Source organism: Lutjanus erythropterus, chromosome 9, assembly GCF_056507025.1.
Source record: "Lutjanus erythropterus isolate fLutEry1 chromosome 9, fLutEry1.hap2, whole genome shotgun sequence".
In the NCBI taxonomy this organism is placed as follows: Eukaryota; Metazoa; Chordata; class Actinopteri; order Lutjaniformes; family Lutjanidae; genus Lutjanus; species Lutjanus erythropterus.
The window spans coordinates 40,862,098-40,883,940 of record NC_139325.1 but is presented as its reverse complement, the minus strand read 5'-3'; the positions used below and the strand labels follow the sequence as shown (position 1 = coordinate 40,883,940).

Below are 21,843 nucleotides of genomic sequence, written 5' to 3'. Positions count from 1 at the left end.
TGCACGAAATTTGCAACCATGGCGAGGAGAGGTGACTGTGACATTAGTGGTTAAAAGTAACTAATACTCCAAGTACTTTCACTTGAGTATTTTTCTAATACCAATACTTTTTTACTTGTAATTGAGTAATATTTTAGCACCGTAACAGTACTTGTACTTGACCACCACTGTGGATAAATACAGATTAAACACAGAGTCAGTTTACATGCATCAGCACCACAGTGTTTTTTGTTTTTTATAAATATTTTTTGTGTTGTGTTCATTAGTCTACAGAGCATGGCCTCGCGCAGGCTACTTCTCCCACCAATGCAGAGCACGTGCACGAGCGGTGCGCGCAGGTCGGGAGCGCGCATGGAGGCGGTCCGGGGCTGCCTCAGTTCTCTGTAATCGCTTTTCTGCTGCTGCTACCTCCAGTTAAATAGCTAGGACACGGGAGCGAGCAGACGGCCGTGTGAGGATATACTTTTTTCGGTACCTTTGGGATTACGACGCGGAATTGCAGCATCGACGGCCAGCCTGCCAGGTAATATCGACACACGCAGACAGCCGCGCCTCGTACATACGTCAAAAGTAAGTAAATGTCCCGTGAAAAGTGTCGTTTTCCAGTGGAGAAGAAGGAGGTGGAGGAGGAGGAGGAGGAGGAGGAGGTGGAGGAAGAGAGGAGAGGAGGTAGTGGTGGTGGTGGATGTGTGGGACGAGCCTCTCTTTGTGCCGAGGCAGGGTCACTGCTCTTCACCGCACAATGTGGACTCTACAAACACCGAGGATCCGCACATTTCTCCCCCCGCCTCCCCACCACACACGCACACACACCGCCGCCGCTCCGGTGGCCCTGCCGGGGGAACGTCCTCCATCAGAACCGCCTTCTCCTCTGCGTATTTCCATTGAGTTTAAAACACCGAGGCCTGTTATTTTTCTATTTTTCTTTTTTTTAAACACCTCTTAGCGGTAATGTAACGCAGCCCCCCCTCCTCCCCTCCTCCCCCCCGGCCTTGTAACGTTACCCAGCTCCCAATAATGTTTATGATCGCTTTTGTAGGACGGCGGCTCGGTTTCACCCGCCCACCCCCCTCCGGTCGACCCCTATTGTGTGTTTCATCCCCACAAATGTTGACCTGCCTGAGATGTGTGATAACACACAGACATCCGAACTTGTCTCCGGTGGTATTTTGTTTTTGTGTGTTTTTTGTCGGGGACTTATCACGTCTCCGCATCGACCCTGGTACATTTGAAGTCGTTGATGTCCCTATCATTACCGTGAAACGCCCCCCGGGATCACTTCATCGCTTTGATTAACTTCTTATCTATCACATAGCTTCAATATGTCTGTTTTAATATCGCATTTCAAGCAATATACGTCTGTTTTAACCGCGTCTTTTGTCGACTGTAAAAAAAAAAAAAGAAAAGAAAGGGGCTTTGAATTAATGTTAAAACCGGGACAACGCTCGTCTTCACGGATGGTCTCCTCATTTTCAAATGTCTTTTCTGATCTGTCACTGATCGGATGTTTTATTTTTTGTCTAAATTTCTATCAAGAGGTATTTTACTCATCTATTTATTCACTTTATTGACCCTAAACCACAATATTATCCATTATTTGTTTAAAGAAAAGGGGAAAAGCATGACACATGGCAGCATTGATGTCTCCAGTCTACCCAGTAAAATATGACCTCTAGTAGATTATTAGTGGTTTATTGTATGGATGAAACTAAGAATTGCTTTCATTATTGATTAATCTGTTGATCATTGTTGAAAATAGTGAAAAATGTTGATCACTCTTTGCAAAAGACCAATGTGATTTCCTCAAATGTCTTGTTTTGTCCTGTCACAGAGGACTAAAGACTAAACACTAACATTTGAGAAGTTTAAAATCTGAGAATTTTGACTTTTCTTTACTTAAAATGACTTAAAATGTTGGTGATTCATTTCATAGTGGACAACTCATCAATGAATCGAGTCATCATTGCAGCTCCACTCAGTAGTTACGTTATCCATCCATTAGATCACATCATTGATCCCAAACTACAGTATTATTCTCTAGTCTTTTTTTTTTTTTTTTTAGAAAACGGCAATAAGGTCTGTAATCAATTATCAGACTTGAATTGATCAATCATTGCAGCCTTTTGTGGCTTCCCTCAAACCTATCCATTTTGCTAAGAATTACCCAGTGCAATTTGGCTATTAAGAGCTGTTTTATCCATCAATTAGGTCACATCATTAACTTAAAACCACAATATTATCCAGTATTTGTTTAAAGAAAAAGGAAAAGCTTGACACAGGGGAGCATTAATGTCTTCAGTCAGCTTTAAAGCTACTCATTTAAACCATTAGCCTGTAAAATATGACCCTAAGTAGATCATTAGTGGCTTATTACAGGGCCGCAGCTAACAGTTAAAATAATAAAGAATTTGGACACGTTTTCATCCACTAAAAGACTCAAAATGATAAATCGATCATCAAAATAGTTGTAAGTAATTAATTTGATGGTGGAGAGTAATCAATCGTTGCGGCTCTACTGTGGCTTTTAAATTTGACAATCAAGAGGTATTTTATCCATCTACTAGGTCACATCAATGACCCAAAATTCTAGTATTATCCAGTATTTGTTTAAAGAAAGGGGAGAAGTATGACACGTGGTCTGCTTTATAAATCAAGGCCAGAAAAGCTACTCATATGAACAGTTAGTCTGTAATAGATGAGCCTCAGTAGTGGCTTATTATATTCTTTTTAACAAGGACACTGGATCTGAATTTCACAGCACTATAGGCTTGGACAGATGTCTTCATCTTTGCACACCCTCGCGCTAATTTAACTCTCATCCACGTCCAGCTTTACATTGATTAAATTAAACCCATCTTAACCGTGGCTTCCCTCAGATCTCTCCATTGTTTAGGTCACATCATTGACTCACAACTACAATATTATCCAGTATTTGTTTTAATGAGAATGCAAAAGCATGACACAGGGCAGCAGTAAGGTCTTTAGTCTGCTTTATGCTACTCATTTAAAGTCTTCCGAACAATTAGCCTGTAATATATGAGCTCTAGTAGATCATAAGGAGTGAGCCTTATTATATTCTTTTAACAAGGGCCGTATACATCTGTGATTCACAGCACAGTAGGCTTTGACAACTTTGCACACCCCTGCTCTGTTTTAACTCAGCCACATCCAGCTGTAATGCTACAGTGATCAAATTAAACCCATCTTACTGTGGCTTCCCTCAAATCTATTCATTTTGCAGAGATTTTGCAATTTGACTATCAAGAGCTTTTCCATTTATTAGGTCACCTCATTAATCCACAATATTATCCAGTATTTGTCAAAAGAAAAGGGAAAATCATAATACAGGGCAGAAATAAGGGGTTTAGTTTGCTTTATAAATCTAGACAATTAAAGCTACTCATTTTAACAATTAGCCTATAATATATTATGCTTAGTATCATTAGGTGAGTGGTTTATTATATTCCCTTAAACGAGGGTACATCTGTAATTCACAGAGCTGCAAGGATCTGAAATTAATTGGTAACTATTTTGAGAAGTCAATTTTTTTCTGCTTTCAGCTTCTCAAATGTGATTTTGTTTTTTTTTGTTTTTTGTCCTGGTTTGTCCTCTATGACAGTAAACTGAATGTCTTTAGGGTTTTGGACAAAACAAGACATTTTCTCAATTTTCTGACATTCAATGGACCAAACAACTACAGTAATTGATTGATCAACACAATAATAGACAGATGAATTGTCAGTGCAGTGCAGCACAGTTTCACAGCACTGTAGGCTTTGACAAATGTCTTTATCAGGACACACTCTGTGCACCCCTGCTCCGTGTTAATGCTCATCCACATCCAGCTGCACGCTACATTGATTAAATCAAACCCATCTTACTGTAGCTTCCCTCAAGTCTACCCGTTTGCTGAGATTTTGCAGTTTTGGCTATCAAGAGCTAATTTATCAATCTCTTAGGTCACATCATTGACCCCAGACCACAATATTATCTGATGACTTCATAAATCTGGGCCAGTAAAGCTACTCATCTAGTATTACAAACAATTAGTCTGTAATATATGACCAAAGATCATAGGGTGAGTGGCTTTTTATATACCTTTTAACAATGACTTTATACATCTGCAATTCACAGCACTGTAGGCTTTGACAAATGTCTTCATCCGCTCACACTTTGCACACCACTGCTCTGTTTTAACTCTCATCTGCATTCAGCTGTACATTGATTAAATTAAACTCATTTTAAAGTGGCTTCCCTCAAAATTTCCCATTTTGCTGAGATGGCTTCAGCAGGCAATTTGACATTATATCATCTTTATTGCTCCCCCCCGGAGTGGAAACTTGCTATGCTGTGCTCACATTACTTTCCGTCCGTGTGTTTTTTATCAGGGCCCACGATGTCCAGCGAAGTGCAGAGACCGGACGACAGCCCCAGCACCAGCGGGGGCAGCTCAGATATCGAACAAAGGGAATCGGTACCACCTGAACAGGAGCGAGAGCAAGCACAGCCCAAAAAGAAGGAGACCAAGATCTCGAGTAAAACCGCTGCTAAACTTTCAACTAGTGCCAAGAGGTAAGAAGAGACAAAAAAGCCTGAATGTGGCTATGGAGAGCGACATTTACACAGGGGTTGTTTGTTAAACTAAAGGCCTCCCCCCCTCGTGCCCGGAGGGTGTGAAGTTATATAAAAAGACTATAGTCCCACAGGCATTGTCATTTCAAACATCCACGCTATTCAGTGCGACAGTGAACCCACAGAAAGGTGGTAACTCGCACAAGCTCGGCTCTCGAGTGTCGTTGCCGTCGTTTGAAAGAGATATTCCCATTCCAGCCTGTTTGTTTGAGCAGAATTGCCTCATGCTCTGCAGCACTCTTGTCTCCTACACCACCGCCAACACTTACCTCCACCAGTCTTAGCACTTATTCCCAAAAAAAGACAGGCGATGACAGAATTATGCAACCGCATGAGCAAAGGGTTGACTGAGGCCGCAGAGTCTTTTTATAACAGCGACTGATGTTATGATCATCTCCCTTTTGTGTGTCTATGCTTCACTCAAACACAGTCTCTATGAGGGCCTTCAAGCACAACAAGGGGCTGTAACATAGAGAGGCTCCACTGTTGTCTGAAGTACCGTGTTTATATTAATGTGAGTTTAGCAGCAGCGTTTACACCCAGTTGCCCTTCACAGTCTGAATCATCATTTTGCACGGCTATCTCAAAGTCTCAAAGCAGTCCTGTTTATCTGTGTTTGATGTTCCTTTTAATTTTGTCTGTGCACCACAGACAAATGACTACAGTGAGAAAGATAAACACTTCAATCATTCAATCATCCCGAGTTCTCTGGCGTTACTTAATTTATGCCCTTCACTTGAACAACAAATGAAGTCATGACAATATTTACAACCTTCATGCTGATACTTGGAATAAATGCAATGTTCTCAGCAGCTGTGTCAGCGTGTCAGGCACAGCTGAATCCAGCGTGCATTTTTCCATTTAAAAAGACTTTAAAAAAAACAACTATGGTCACCAGTGAGAATAAGTTGAAAAGTTTTTTGAAAATGTTGATTGAACATTCACAGTTATTTTTACAGTATTTGCAACAGTGACTTTTTTCATCCTCTACACTGGTGCAAATAATAGCCTATTGTCGTTTTGGAGCCTCGCTAAGAAACCACATCCAAATATCAGTCGAAAGCCAGAAAAAAAGGACACAGTCAGGACTCAAACCCTTCTTGCCTAGATGAAAGCCCCGTGTTTAACCCACTCATCCACCACAAACTCTGGTTCATCTAAACTGCTTTGTGGCTCTTTAAACCACACCCTGGTACATATATCCTGGGGTATGCAACGAGAAAGGAAAATGCTTATATCATTTACTTAATTTATGCTCTTTACTTGAAGTTATGACAACATTTACAACCTGCATGCTGATACTTGGAATAAATGTGATGCTCTCACCCGCTGTGTGAGTGTTGGATACTGTCTTGTCAACAGCTGCATCCAGTGAGCATTTTTTCCACTGGAAAGACATTTGAAAAATGACTACGGTGAAAAGATGTTTTTCTGAAAACGCTGATTGAACATTTACATTTAGACCATATTTCATCTGGATTTGTAACAGTGATGTTTTTCATCCTCTATAATGTGCAAATAATAGCCTGTTGCCTCACAAGAAACCACATCCAAATTTCTCAGTTGAAAGACAGGGAAAAAAATGCCACACACAGAGCTCAAACCCCGGTTACTTGGATGAAAGTCCTGCGTTTGACCCACTCGTCCACTGTGAACTCTTGCTCTGAACTTCTTTGCTGCTCTTCGTACTACGTCCTGGTGCACTCCAGAGTAGTCGAAGCTGTAAGCAACGTCAGGATTATCATGACTTTTATTGCTGCAGGTTTATATCTTGCAAAGCAGCAATTCTTTTCCACACCTGAAATTTTGATTAATATACATCATCACTGGTAAATAAATAAATTCATATATATTTTTTGCATCAAATGCATGACAGCAATGCATTGTGGGAGATATACACCTCTGAGTGACCATCGTTGTTGACTCGCTCACTCAGACCTCCGAGAGTTGATCTCTCTAAGTTCACTTCAGTTTTTCAGACAAATGGAGCGACACTTATGATGGCAGCAGGGATTTTCCCCGTGGGGAAGTGAACGAGGACGTGTTAAACAACTAATGAAACGCTGCATTCTTGATGACATACAACCTCATGTAGGTTATATTTGTACAAAACATTAAACGCGTTGAAATTACATCTTCATGCAGACTACATTTCACCTGCCTGTGAAATATGACTTAGGAGAGGAGCCCTGTCTCCTAGAAATTACGTTTATATACAACTAAATTGCAAAAGCAAATATGCTTTTGAAGGAAAAGTAGTGCTGGCCAAAATACGTTTCTATTAACATGACAAGGACGTGTTGTTAATGTTGTTAACCTGTCAGGTAAGTCACAAAAAATGTCACTGACAATGTATTTAATTTGTTTTCCCTCAAAATAGGCAATCATGCAATACACTCTCCGCTCGTAGTGACTACAGCATTATTCAGAAGACATCATTGCGTGTGACAGAAGATTTTTTTAATAAATATTAAACCAAAAATCTTTCCCTCACCCTAACTGTAATTAAGTCCAAGACTGGTCCGAGATTGTGGACTTCTCTGTCAGTCGGTGCGCGCATGAGCGCATCGGAGCAAACGGCTGACGGGGGCGAGCGCTCACCTCATGTCTCACAGTCACAGCTGCAGGAGGATTCAAGTCAGACAGACAAAGTGCTTTAATTGCCTAAACCTGACCAAAATCACAATATTTCCTTACCTCAACCAAAGCACTTTTGTTGCAGCAGTCGGGGCACAAACCCAGGACTGTGGTGTGAGTACAGCATTTTCTCGGCCCGCCATCCACCCCAGCCAAAACCCAGCGCATTATATAAATGCATTGTTTCAAAGAAATGGTGTCTGTGAAAATAAAGTAGGCACAAATTGCTTTTGTTACCACAATGTTATTATGAAAACAATTTAGTAATATTTATTAATATTATATCCATGTAATTTCTGGGTGATGCTGTCTCTCTTTCAACCCACAACTGAAGAAGATGATGAAGATAATTAAACAAATTTGTGTTTGGTGATATGTTGATGTTGTAACCACATTTTAGTTGGTTGAATGAGACATGCAGACCAAATATGAACCAGTTTTCAATTAGAAATCAACGCTGTAGTCCCAGTTGGTACTCGCTGGGTAGGTCCCCATGGATGAAGGTGGATTAAAAGCAACATTTTTACATCACCATGAACTTGAAATAGTGTCTTCATGTAATACAGAACCGTTCAATCCTTCAGCTTTGATCCTCTGGAGAATTACCCTCCCAACATTGATTTTTAACAACAAAATCTTTCTCTTGCAGGATCCAGAAAGAGCTTGCAGAAATAACACTAGACCCACCTCCAAACTGCAGGTAAGAAGTTGCTATCTTGTCAAAGCATTTCTCTAATGGTTCATAAGCCTTTACGATGTACAGATGCTCCAGCTGTAATGAATGCAGACGGCAGAGATCTGCTTCTTTCAAGGCTTCTTGTCTGTTAAAAAGGAGAGGCCACGCTGCAGTGCACTCGCTTTTGTCTCCGTTCCCATAATGCCGTTGTTTGTGTTTTTTGTTTGAGATGGTAATCTCAGGTGAATTAGAGTGACTGTAGCCCGTTCTGCCGTTGTTGTTGTTGCCGCATAATGCACGCGGCAACCTCTGTTGAAAACAGCCTTTTAGATCACAGTATAATGGTCGCACTGAAATGGTGGAAAATGAGCAGCAGTGTGACTTTAAAACCTGTTTCAATTCTCGTGCGCCCCCCCCCTCCCTCACTCTGCTGGGGATTTACCACAGACAATGGTTATTGTGTGCTACTGCCGCGGCTCTCAGCCCTTTGAGGAAGAGATATGGTCGCGAGCGAGTGGCAGACCACATGTGCATCAGTCTCTCTTGACATGACAAAAGGCTTTGGGATGTAGTGCAGGAGTCGGCTTTTATTAACTTAAATAACACAAAGTGACACTGATTATGGTTCTGTTTATTACAGCACAATAATTAGTGTCTGAATCAGCACTGTGCTGCAAATTAAGAGAAGAAAATGGAAGCCCGTTCGCACAAGATTGAGGACACTTGTGGGAGATTCTGACCATTTTTTTGATTGGCCGTATTTGTTCTTAGACACCTGCTTAAAATGATTAAGGAAAACGGCTTTTGTATGACTCATCTGGCGATTTGGAATTACTACGCCCCAGACAGGCTTGTTTATTGCATGAATTAATCACCCCTGCTGGGTCTCATCAGAACCCCGCCATCATTAACGATAAACATTGAGCTAACCTTTTCATTCCAGCTCACAGCCCAGTTTTGTTATTGTACTGTAGGCTAAAAGAGATGTTGTTTTCCTCGAGGACTCTTAATCTATTTCAACCCCCCCACCCCGTTCCACCTCCCCCCACCCCCCAAAAAACTAGGTTGGCTCACATGAAGGATTTAGCTGGAGGACACGAGTAAGTCATTTGAAAGTAAAATAATCGCTAGCGGAAATTTCACAGTCACCGTCTTAGTGGGGAACTAGTTGCCTGGGAAACAATTAAGCTTCTTCAAGATAATCCTTTTTCTGTGTGTGTGTGTGTGTGTGTGTGTTCCCTTTCTGTACACTCAAAATGATACCACAATCTAATAATGTGTTTTCTGTGATGCACCCAAATAGATTAGCCCTCTGTTAACAATGACGCAGGGTTCAGATGAATCAAACAACCAAATTTCTCATGCAGACGATCACAGCACCATTTACATTCTCGCATGACTGAGCGCGCACGGTGGAGCCAGTGTCGTCATTTGTATGCCACACGCTCCTCGCTCCCGGCCAGGTTAGCCTGAAAGGTTATTCATTTCGGTCCCCGCGACAAATGGAGTCACAGACTGCTGGCCCCCTTCAGCAGGCAGACAGAGAGTTGTGTTAAAGAGATTCACTTCGGCACATTCAACAAACGCGGCGCTGGGGGCCAGTTGATGTATGTCATCTCATCTGTTTCTCGGCTTGAGGAGCCCCTCAGACTCCCTCGCCACTTTGTCCTGGTCAGAGAGAATTTGCCGTCCTCATCGTGTAGTTAAAATCTGCAGTCTCCTTCGGATCACCTACAGTCGCTCCAGTATCGCCTTCAGGGATGTGGAAAGGACTCACGCTGTGTTTCTCTCTGCAAAATGGAGAGCACTGCTTCGTGTTTTTCAGCAGAGATGTGTGCTGAGAGCCAAAATTTACCTTTTAACGCTCGGGAAATTTTGGGGGTCTAATTTAGTGAAGCATCTGTGGCAGGAGATGCTCATTTGATAAGTCTAATAAAACGCCCACACATTTTCTTCTAGCATTTATTTAAGGTTACTGTGTTAACCCTCAGCTTTGTTTAATATCATAATTTCCTGTCTGTGTTGATAAATCACACACATTCTAATGTTTCCTGGCTCCCTGTGACTATGAAATGTCTAATATAATATTAATCCCTAAGTTGTTTAAAAAATCAATTTCCATACAGTGTGAACAAGACTGCTGTACTTTTAGTGCTATGTCACTACTTGGAAAATGCGTGCGAGTGTTTAAATTCGTCTCCGAGCTTCATCTCACTCTCGGCTTTGTGACAGCTCGCTCGTCACCTTGGCAGTTGTCATGCATCAAACGCACAGGAATGCGCTGAAGCCCAAGAGGATTTGACATGGCAATTATTCTCACTGTCATACACTTCAAGTATATTGTACAGACAGGGTGTGCTTTTACACCTATTGTTGCAAATGAAGCAACATCTGAAAGGAGACGTGTTTTCCCGGCTGCAAGTTGCACAAACATTGCAATTATTTTGCTGAGAATAAAACTTTAATTAGATCCACTAAATCAGGAGCATGATAGTTTCCAGTGACATAAAGATTCAGATTCATGTTGTTCTCATATGCCTTCTAATACCTAGAAATTTTTGTGGGTTTATTTGCTCACCTTTTTACTCTTTTTTTTCTAGTTCATCCTCTGTGAAAAAGTTTACACTGAATGCCTGATATCATGGCTGCAGCTAAGAATTAATGTCATTCTGGATTGATCTGCATGTTATTTTATCAAGTGTTTGGTCTACAAAATGTCAAAAATGGTAAAATGCCTGTCAAATTTCCTAAAGCCCAAAGAGACATGCTCAAAATGCTTGTTTTGTCCAACCAACAGTCCAGGGTTTAAAGCTGCTTTGAATATACAGCGAGCAATCAGACTCAAGCGGATGGAGGGCGAAAACTTGTCCAGATATATTACAAGCGATGTGTAGCAGCACAGCTTGTGATCTCTCCCTCTGCAGATGAGTCAGTTAAGTGTCTCAGTTATTTATTCATAACTAATGTGTTTTTTATTAAGTCTGTCTTCTGTCTATATAATTAGGGAATAGTTTACTCACTTGTAACTCTCAACAGCTGCCCGTTTTCTTCCAAACGTTGTAATTTTTGAGGATATTCCCATAAAAAGGCTGCTGGATTAATAAAAAAGGTGCCACGTCTCAACCTCATTAATTAGTCTCTGTCCTCCCCACTGACTGCTAAGGAGAAACAGCAATGTCAAGGATGTCATCGATTCTGACAGAAGAAAATAAGTTAGAGGTGAAGCAAATGCGCAAAACTTTGCTAAAATAGAACCAGGGTGAGCGTTTTTTCAAGCTAACAACATGCCTGTTCACTGGTGCACGAAGCATTTTAAAATCTCGTCACTGAGAAAAAGTTCTGATGTTCCCTCATCAGTTAGGAGGTGGTGTAACATGGCTCATAGCCACAAAAAGTTATTCTGTGGCCACCAAATATCTCATGTAGGTGGCCCCCTGTGGCCGTCAAGTTTTATCCGGAGACTAGAAGTTTTCTCAACACAATGTTACAGCTCCGCAAGCATCCCTGAGTCCTTTGTGTCTTTTAGTTTAATATTCTGCACAAACCAGTGAACAGTACTCCTCGCCGGCTAGCTACTGATGTGCAGCAGCTACTGAAGTCTGGGTTTAACTAAGCCTACTCAAACTGCCCATGCGATCCTTCCAGAAGAACCAGAAACACAAAAAGTGAATTCTGAAAAAAAGAAACAGCAATGAAAGTTTAGGAGTGAATCAAAGTTATGAAGAACAAGAATATGATAGGATGTAATGTACTGTGATGTTTTCTTTTTTCATCATTAACGATGCCTTAAGGAAGCATCACATCACAACTCATGGGTGTCACAGTTAAGGAAGGCTGTGTTAAGTTGTGTTAAATTGCCTTTTCTGTATTGTACTGAGCAACTAAGAATGTACTTTGACAACCAAATTTAGGGTCTTTGGGACCCATGGGGCGAGTGCTTAAAAATATTAGGGTCTATGTCTGCAGTCCAAAAGCCGAAAGATCTTGAAATTACAATAATACAATTATAGGGAATCAGAGAATTCTCTCTGTCTCTTTCAAGCTGGAACCAGTGACAGTTGTTAGATAAAATGACTTTGACAATTAAGATAGTAGCTGCAGATGAATCATACGTTTGAGCTTTAGCTGAACTGGTTAAAATATTGCATCCATCCGTAGACCGTAGGAACAATGTGGTAATTCTTAAACTGAAAGAATCATTCTGCTTTATGTCACATTCCCGCCTGAATCACATTCCATCTCACCCACATCCGATATGCTCCTGTCATAAAAATACTCCTTTCTGCTCCTCAGTTTATATTTCCCTACCTATCACTTCTATCTCCTGCATTTGCATTGCCGCTGTATCACAGGAATTGTTTTAGCTGAGTTTGTTATTGCGGCGCCGTGTCTGTGACTGTTACTATTCCCTCCTTGTAATGTTGATCCACCAATGCCAACATTTTGAGCAGAAATCCAAACAAATACACTTTGGCATTGTTAAATTAACAGCTACTGGTGATGTACCTTGCGGTTCTGGGCCACTGTGCTGTTTGATGTGTTTATCGTCTTCTCACGGATCGCCAAACAGCTACTTTCATTGCAGCTACAAAGGAGTGATAGCAGAACAATGTTCAGCTGCCTAAAATATAACAGTAAATGTCAGGTTTGGGTGTCAACCCATCCAGATTCAAAGATTATTTTTTTTAAAGCTGCTATTGTACACTGACAATGAGCGATCACAGCAGAATAATCCATTGCAGAAGAGGCAGCGATACACATTTCTCATCCTGAGGCTGCTCAAAAAGATTTAATGTAATGCAGCCATAAGACATGGTGCATTTTGTGGACAGGTTCACCCGCCTCCTCTGTTAGGTTGTCACAAGTCGTTCTGGAAAATTTAAGAAACCACAAACTGACGTGGAAGTAGATAAGGTTATATAGCAAAAAGTAATTTACAAAACTTAACCACAGAACAGCTTCTGTAGTGCTTTAAAGGGATAGTTCACCCAAAAATGAAAATTCAGTTATTATCTGCTCACTCATGCCAACTGGAGGGTTGGTTTAGTTTTGTAGTCCACAAAACGCTGCAGGAGTTTCACAGTAAAATAGCATTGCTGAATCTCCCAGGCAATGGAAGTGAGTGGTGACCAGTTTTCAAATGTAAAAAAACAACAGAGTTAAAACATAAAATGCCTCCAGACTGCTTGTCTGGTGTAATCCAAGTCTCCTAAAGACCCAACATGCCAAGTTTACTAAAAAACTGTTATTTTACCATCTTTTTAGCCTGAATCTTCACTGTAGACCCTCAGCTTGGAGCCATGTTCATGTGCACATGCACACTGTCTGAACTGGGTGTGTGTGGTGTGACGGCATGTCGGGACTTTAGGAGACTTGGATTATACCAGACAAGAAGGATGGAGGCATTTTATGTTTTTATTCTGTTTTGTTTTTACGTTTGAAAACTGGTCACCATTCACTTCCATTGTTCTGGAGATTCTGCAACGCTGTTTTCTGTGCCTAAACCCACTAAAATCCTCTTCCCTTTGCCAGTAGACAAGTTTACCTTTCTGCTTTTTTTTTGTGTCTGATTGAGAGCTGGAGAGCCGAGACACGACTTCTGTGTCTGCAGCAGAGAACAGTGAAAGTCGTTTTTAAAAGTCTGTGTGTTCAGCACTCAGTACTTTTGTAGCCTCTAACTGAATCTGGTTTGTGGTTTAAAGTTTAGTGTCTGTCCTGCGTCACTGTTTGTACTTTCTAGTATCTGATTTATTTCACTGTTTCAGTTTCCTCTCAGCTGCAGAGGAGTCATGAGAAGTTGCCTTTGATGAAAACCCAACATTTCTTGATTTTGTGACTTCACAATAAAATCATTTAGATAACAAAACAACAGGGTTTGTATTAGGAAGAATTTCTAAGAAATAAGATGTTTATTCAAAGTTCAGCTGCTCAATTAAAGCAGAGCCCTTCATCAGTAAATATACACCTTCAAGTGGATCTAACCTGTGCAGATACCTGTGTCGAGCTGACACACCAACTCAAACCGAGTCAAGGCAAGGAGCACATGTGTATGAAAAAGAAGCAGAAGAGTGGCAGGAATTACTGACGGAGACGATAAGGTTTCATTGCCTCTGCCAAAACGGGACTTAAATAGCATGTCCACCCGGGGTCATCTTTACATCACTGACAATAATTACCCATGACCACTGCAAAGTCATTTGACCTGGGAGTGAGTGCTGATTGTACCCTGTCCCATTGCAGACAAAAGCCAGATGTTAGTTGGAGGGTGGTTTGTCCAGTGGGGCTTTACTTAAAAAAGAGTCAGCTGGAAACATTAAAATCTCAGTCAGATGTGGCATTTTCAACTAATTCATGAACCTAACATTAGTTTGAATAGATAGATAGATAGATAGATAGATAGATAGATAGATAGATAGATAGATAGATAGATAGATAGATAGCAGACAGGCTAATATTCACAGGTTATGTTTGAGCAGACACTTTACTCTGTGCCTCAAAAAGTTGCTCTTGCATTTTTGGTGTTGGAAGACTAAAAAAGTATATATGCACTATCCACAAATGGAGTCCATTGTTTCACTTTGCTAACTTAATGGTTTGCCTCCGAGGAAAGAGTGACAGACTCTAATTCAGGAACAGAGTACATAGTCTTGTAACGAATGTATGTAACATACTTAACATAGTGATGTCGCCGCTCACACACATCTTCCAGCTGAAACTCCAGGAATTGTTGCATATTTAATGGAAATTGCTGGTTGCTGGGCTGGCGGTTTAACATATCACCCAACACATCGCCCTCCAGAGTCTTTATATCTGCGGTATCACTTTTACTCCAGCCACATGCATACCGTTCCAGTGTTCCTGGTCTATTTGGGGTTGTTAAGCTGTGATTGGACAATTGCTGCCTCAGGAAGGTGCTTAGAAAACTGTTAATTCTTACTTTGTTTTAGCACATTGTCTGTCTCTTGATTAGAGCATCAACTGTCTTTAGTGCAGCTGTAATATACGGGTGGTCACTGGAACAAATTGACGTCTTTGGTCCCTGAATTTTCTGGGTGTGATGTAATGCCCCCATGATGCCCAAAACAGAGCCGTCACTCCCTGATGACATCATGCAGGCTGCAGGGAAACTGTCTTTTCACAAAAACGCACACAGCTGGTCACTGCAGCACACGCTTACTGGCTTAAGGCCTTGACATGAATATGTAGCTCCATCAACCGTCAAGTCTCACCAAGAAATGCGTCTGTCTTTATTGTAGGTTCTGACCTCTAATTCTCTTCTCGCTGATGGGATCATCTTCATGTCTGTGAAAGCTGCATATTAGTTTTGTGCCATGCCCCTGGGGGATTATGTGCGAGTGACACACCCAGCATCATTTTTCACAGCGTTACCATTAAGCACAGCAGGGAGGTTTATCAATATTCATGAAGGGGCGGAGGGATGCGGACCGCGGAGGCAAGGGGAGGGGGGGGGGGTGAGCTGCAGGAATACCTCCTGGGTGTTCGAGTTGATCACTGTATTGTCTGTGGCATCCTCAATGAACTATTGTGGGTCGGATCATTGCAATGCAATGTCAATTTGAAACGAGTAAAACAAGCAAATGCTGTTCAGTGACAGCTACATTTGACCTCAGATGAATCAGCCCTAATCGATGTCTTGTTCCATAATCACCACCTTTATAAATATTGATGGGTTATAGGCACCCATCTGTATCTGATGCTGGTATGTTGCTGACCTTTCAGTGAAGGTCTTGTCCATTGACTGCAAAATATAACAACCTTCATGAAGGCAACGCTTGAAAATCAGACTTACTTTGTCCGACAAGCAGAATAAATAAATAGATAAGAAGGGGTCCTCTTGGAGATGTTTCTGCAAAAGCATAACAAATATTTTCATACACAGAGCCAGGTCAGAGTCTAATGAGGAGGACCTTTTAAAAGTTTATGAAATGCTTGTGAAATAAAGAATGATGAAGCAAATGGAAAACAAATTGGACTGTCATACTTTTTCTGTTGAGTTGTCACATACAGAATCAAAGAGAGGCTGTGAAAACTTTAAGATCTACTTGATAACGAATTACCACAGTAAACCATTACTTACTTACAATGGACCACAGAATATCATTCAATTTAGAGCTATTAAAACTCTAAAATAAACTTTAAAAAATGATTTTCCTTACTGATTAATCTGTTACTTGATTCTCAATTGATTGAATTATCATTAAGTCTATAAAATGTCAGAAAATAGTGAAACATTTTCTGAGTGATGTCTTCAAATGTTTGGTCTAACCAACTGTCCAAAACCAAAAGGCAGCTGGTATACAATTATGGAAAACAGAGAATTCTGTTCAGATCTCTCACAATGGAGAAGCTTGAACTCGAGACTGGTTGACAAGCAACCAGGGACCAAAATTAGCAGCAGCCACCAGCCAAATGCTGGTAAAATGTGCAAGTGGCTGGTAGTCTGTTCACTCACAAGCCAGAAAAAACAATGGTAATCTTTTGAGTTTCTGGGAAAATCTGAACATCCATTCAACAAAAAAGTTCATTTTGCGTCCTGCGAGCAACAAAATCAAGTTTTCTTAATTGCACTAGAGAGAAATTAAAACTACAGACACACTACAGGCTGATGCTTCTGAAAGTAACAACAAGTCCTCCTGCAGAGACTACACTTCACAAGTCATAATAAAATAGGTTAAGTTAATTTGATTAGATAAATATGAGATAAATAAATTAAACAATTCACTGCTTTGGCTCTGATGCAGCCGCCTCTCTGTCTGTGGTCTCTGTCAACAAAACAATCTTGACTGGTTGAGTGTTGAAAAGTTTGATTTTAGTTGAATATATAGGCTTAAAGGCATTTCTACAAAGTTGTGTGTCTGAGTTTGTGTTACTCAAAATTTTGGCACCAAGATTTTCATTTTTTCTGCAAATTTATATCGGTTGCAAATATCAGTTGATTGCTAATGATCAGTATCAGCCCTGAAAAAACCTCACTGGTCAACCCCTGGTTAGGAGATGTGTTCAACCACAGTGCAGTGCCTGCAGCGCTCTGAGCCAGGAGGATTAACCTACCTGTTAACCCTGGTATCATTATGAAAATCAAATCCTTACAGCCTGCCTTTGCTTCCATAAAACTGAATATTTAAAGGGTGAAAGATGAGTTGGTTAAAATTGAGAAGGGGAAAAACTGCACAACATCTTCTGAAAAGTTTGCAGCATTGAAAAAGCCATTAAATTTTAATACTTTAAACTGTTTATCTGCTAACATGAATCCAGTAAATGTATTATACTATAGATAAATAAGAGTGTTGAGAGGGGAGAAATATGCTTTCAGGATAAAACAGTCTTATCTAAAGATAAATAAAGATGTCTCAGGGCTGGCAGGAGAGCAGAAGGATGTTAACATGCAGATGGACGGTGCCAGACTGGCTTCTGTTGATTTGTTATTGCGACCATTCGCCTCGTGCACCTATGACACATCTGCTGAAAATAATTTTCTTCCTGAGCAAAACAATCTGCTCTAATCATTTTTTCCCCTCACGCAAAGTTTTCGAGTGGAAAAGAAATAAATTTGCTCCTATGGCGCGGCTGTAACATATGCTCTCCCTCTGACACCGGCTTGAGTTTAATTTATCCTTAATGTTTTCCACTGCGGCACTTGTTTGACAGCGAACACGGCCTGCCTTGATTCATGTGTGTCATTGAATTCTCAATGTCCTCATTTGTGAGGTAGTTTTCTGGCAAACATTTGTCCAGAGTGTTATTAATGGGTTTGTGGGGAAGCCGAGCATGAAACACAGGCGTGTGGACATTTTGTGGTGGAGTGTTGCCATTACACTGCCGTTTTCACAGAAGCAGTTTAGCTCCTAGAGAATGACTGAACGGTAATCTGAGGCTGACACGAAAGCAAACAGAAGAATCTTTTGGCAAGCGAACAAATACAGTAACTCTGAAGTAAACAATTGCTCTGACATCCCATTACCCCTGCGACTGGGATCTCGAAACCTAATAGATTTCCCTTGAAGTCACAAACTGTAGCTCCTGCCAAGAAGATTTAAAGTGCCTTAATGAAATATTTGCGGTCTGAGATGTTAACACTCTTAACACTCTGTTGTAAATGTTGAAATGAATAATTACCAGTGAGTAACATCCCAGAGGAATGCCCTTTTCTCTGCGCTGATTTGTTTAACCCACAGCTTCAAAGTCTTGTTATATTTCTCTACCTGCAGACCAGGGGGGGCTGATATGATGTCAAGGGAACAGACCAGCAGAGTATCAGGCTCCACAGCAGATCTGGCAGCTCAGCTTGTCCTGATCACTGACCTTTTGGTAATAAGTCCATTTCCTCAGCCACAGGGCCAAATGGCTGCCCAGAGTGCTTTTGTGGAGGGAGCAGAGAGGCTGAAGAGACTGTCTCTCTAATTATGACTCAGTAGACTTTTGGTGCAGGGCTGTGAAATTAAAAATATTAACATCGCACTCTTGACTAATTTAGTCCATAAATTGCAAGAGGCTGCAGTTTTGTCTTGGAGGCAAATCTGTTTTTCAGGCAGTTTCCTTTCCTGAAGCGTTGTTCCTGTGAATCCCTGGTCTGCAAACCGATTTGCATGTCAGCACAAACTCTAACTTGTTTTATTCAAGCAAAGCAAATGTTTATAATTACCCCTCGACAGCACACACATACACGCACACACAACTGTCCTCGCAGAAACTATTCAGAAAAAGCTTCTTGTCATTAATACGTCAGATTCTTCACTTTCTGACAAATTTAGTTTGAGGGTCATGAGATCCCCGTTTTTGAAACGAAAGGCTTTTTCATTTTTTACTATATATTTTTGTATTATCCTTCACCGTGAGTACACAGTGGTGCTTTGTTGGCTAAGTGATATTTTTATGACTCATAATGTTGTGCAGTTTCCTTTATGCAAAGCCTGTGTGTTGTGGTAATGATATAGACTCTGCATTATTCATTTTTTAGCCAGAGGCAAACATTTGCACTGCATCAGATGCCGGGTGCATGTAGCAGCTCTGATGCGGAGAAGAAAAATGCTTACCGCACCAAAATCTCTGTTTTACCTCAGAAGCATCTTGCTGAATTAAAAAGGAAGGCTGGGGATAATAAACAGATCCTCTGCTCTATTTACAGCTTTCTTAAAACAACTTCAAAACCCCAGTGAGGACAAACTTCCTGAGTGAAAGGCCAGTTCTTCAAACCTCTCTTTCTCTAAGAATACTTCCTCAGTTCAATACTCGCTGCTGTTTGGATTGATTCAGCCCAGTGTGCGAGGTTGCCCTCCTGTAGGAATAAAATTGTGTTATTCCCTCCGACTTGGAAAGCATGCAACCACCTACTCAACCATTTCCCCTGTAGCTGGATAAACCGTCCGGTCAGTAATTGCAGTATTCATTGTGCAGATGAACAATAAAAGGCTTGATTAAAAAACAAACCATGTCATTTGAGACAATAAAGACAAGAGAACAGAGGAAGGAGGTGTCACCTCAGCCGTTGAGCTGCACAGTAATTGGTCTTGGGGCTCTTTCACGGTCTGGGGGAAAGAAGATTGCTTCATTAAAGTTCCTCTTCTGATAACCGCAGCAGCCACACTGATAGAAAAAGAAGATCTTAACTGAATGTCGGTGCCATTAGGAAAAAAAAGCCCATGGGGGAATGAACTGGAATGGCGAATAATGCAGATAATGGCTTTATTTGTGCACGGCGGTATTCACAAGCTCCAAAACATACTGATTCACATTCAATTACTGGTTTGCTTTCCTGTTTTATTTATCAGTCCCTTGGTGCAGGTCTTGGCTCAGACAGCTATTTACCTGCTGCCGTAAACAGCTCGCCGAGTGACAGGCTGCTGTAGGAACACGCCGGTGCTGTGCTGTGTTTTGTGTTTGATGGTTATGATTGCATGATTTATTTTCTGACCTTCTTATGTGGTCATTTTAAAGGGATATTACACCTGTCTGAGCCTTTTGAATGCAACATTATCTGTGTAGAGTATCAAACACTCAACCCCTTTAGACTTGAATGTTGGCTGTGAAAAGTGTATAGTTTTTCCTTTTAGAGCACAACTTGGATTCATGCTGGTTAAAATGGATTCCTACAGGGAAACATTATTATAGTTCATTAAAACTCCTTGTCTAGAAATATTTTAGTTAACAGAAACAATCTTTTGTGCTTACAAATCTAACTAACACACGATAAAAACATACAGGAAATGTCTTAAGTTTTTGTCAATGTGGTCAAATTTGTCAACACAAGCGTGACGAGGCATTGGTGCACATGTTCATGGCTTCAGCGTCTATAAAATGTCAGAAAAATGTGGAAAATGTCCATTCTGTTTTCTCAAAGTCACATTTTGTCAGTCTAAAAGCCAGATATCCAGTGGAGAAAACGGAGGAAAGCAGAAAAATCTCCATATTTAAGAGGCTGAAAACAGCTTCTTCTTCTACTAAACTAAACTGAAAACTGACCATTTTTAAAGAATAAAAACTTAAAATCAGAAATAAAAACAGAAATGAGCAAACCCACTCTGCAAACTAACTGAAACTAAACTGAATTAAAATTGAAAACAAAAATTAAATATGAAACAAAATTTAAAAACTAATAAAAGAACAAAACCAAAAGTATAATAACAGGAGCCACTTTAAACATAATTTAAACATACTTTTCATAACACTCGTGCAGCACTTCAGGACTGTCGAACCATATGCTCAGTGTGTTCAAAACAGGGATGTGTCCACCAAAATATGACTAAATACACTTCTTTCATCTTGGTCCATCTGTTAGAGCATTCAGTGGAAATGTTTGTCATAGAAACCAAATTCACCCAAACTTTCTCATGCTTGTGAAATCAATATCCGCATCAGCTGCAAAAGGTGGCAAGAACATTTTCGAATGGGTGTGAACTGCTTTTGTTTTGTAGTTTTCTGAGAAAAGAGGTGGAAGGACGTCACTTATCAGTATTTTTACTTTGTGGTTGCCTTTTGGCAAGGCCAAAAATTTCACAGATTACCCAACGCCGTCAGAGCTTCTCACATGCCTGTGAGTTACATGATTAGTTTTATTTAACCGGACAATGAACACCCTCTGCGTATTCTTGAAGCATGGACGAAGAAGTTAACTGTGAATTGACTGTATCCAGTCCATCCAGTCTGGTCCTGACATGACAGAGGGGTGAGAGTTGTCTTTGAGCAGTTTCTTCAGTAGACAGGCGACTATATATCTGCTGTTACCACACACTGTCATTTTTAGGTACACAAGGCTGTTTGTTCCTGCACTTTCCCTGCAAAAGTGGTTTTGACTCTTGCTTTCCTTAAAAGTTGTTGTGTGTAGTTTGGTCTTTGATGCAAGAACTAGGGGTGGAAAGTATAAAAGTTATGGAAAGTACACCGGTCTGAATTTGCCCTGCGGTATGAATTTTGTCTGTTTCCTGCCTGAGCCCTCATTTTGCTTGACCAAAACAAGGTTGTCCCAAGTTGTGTCGCAGGATCGGTCTGCAAACTGAAGTCCCTCTGTCGACCTCTGTTTGACAGCAGTGATTTGCATCTCCATTACAACAGGGCTACTTGAAGGTTTCTTTTATCTGATACCTTCTTGTCTTTAGTTAAGCGGCTGTAAAACGGTGGATAAATGCATTCCATTTCCAAGAGCCACAGAAGCTACAAAAGCACTGACAGACTAACACACAGAGATTAAAAAAAAAAAACGCTTTTCTCTCTGGTCACCTGCACACACGAGTCTCAGAAGAGAAGGAAGAAGAGGGGCCGTTACAGGTTTGCCATGAGAGACCAGACGTCACCGGAGATGGTCCATCTCAGGCATGACTCAGCACAGCTCGGGAGCATTATAAGTGGTAATGGAAATGTGAATCAACGCAGCATGGTTTTAC

General features: G+C 40.8%; 1 protein-coding gene across 2 annotated transcripts in view; it reads left to right on the top strand.

The window, feature by feature from the left end:
• Positions 1-363: 363 nt before the first annotated feature.
• LOC146322208 (ubiquitin-conjugating enzyme E2 E2) overlaps positions 364-21,843 on the top strand; it is a 43,579-nt gene continuing 22,099 nt past the window's right edge. Inside the window, exons 1-3 of one of the 2 annotated variants that reach the window (XM_084727618.1) lie at positions 364-570; positions 4,389-4,572; positions 7,919-7,969. In XM_084727618.1, coding sequence (XP_084583744.1) covers positions 4,397-4,572; positions 7,919-7,969 — 227 coding nt within the window. In that variant the 5' untranslated portion in view covers positions 364-570; positions 4,389-4,396. The remainder of the gene's footprint in view (positions 571-4,388; positions 4,573-7,918; positions 7,970-21,843) is intronic. The other variant, XM_084727617.1, reaches the window with a different exon arrangement.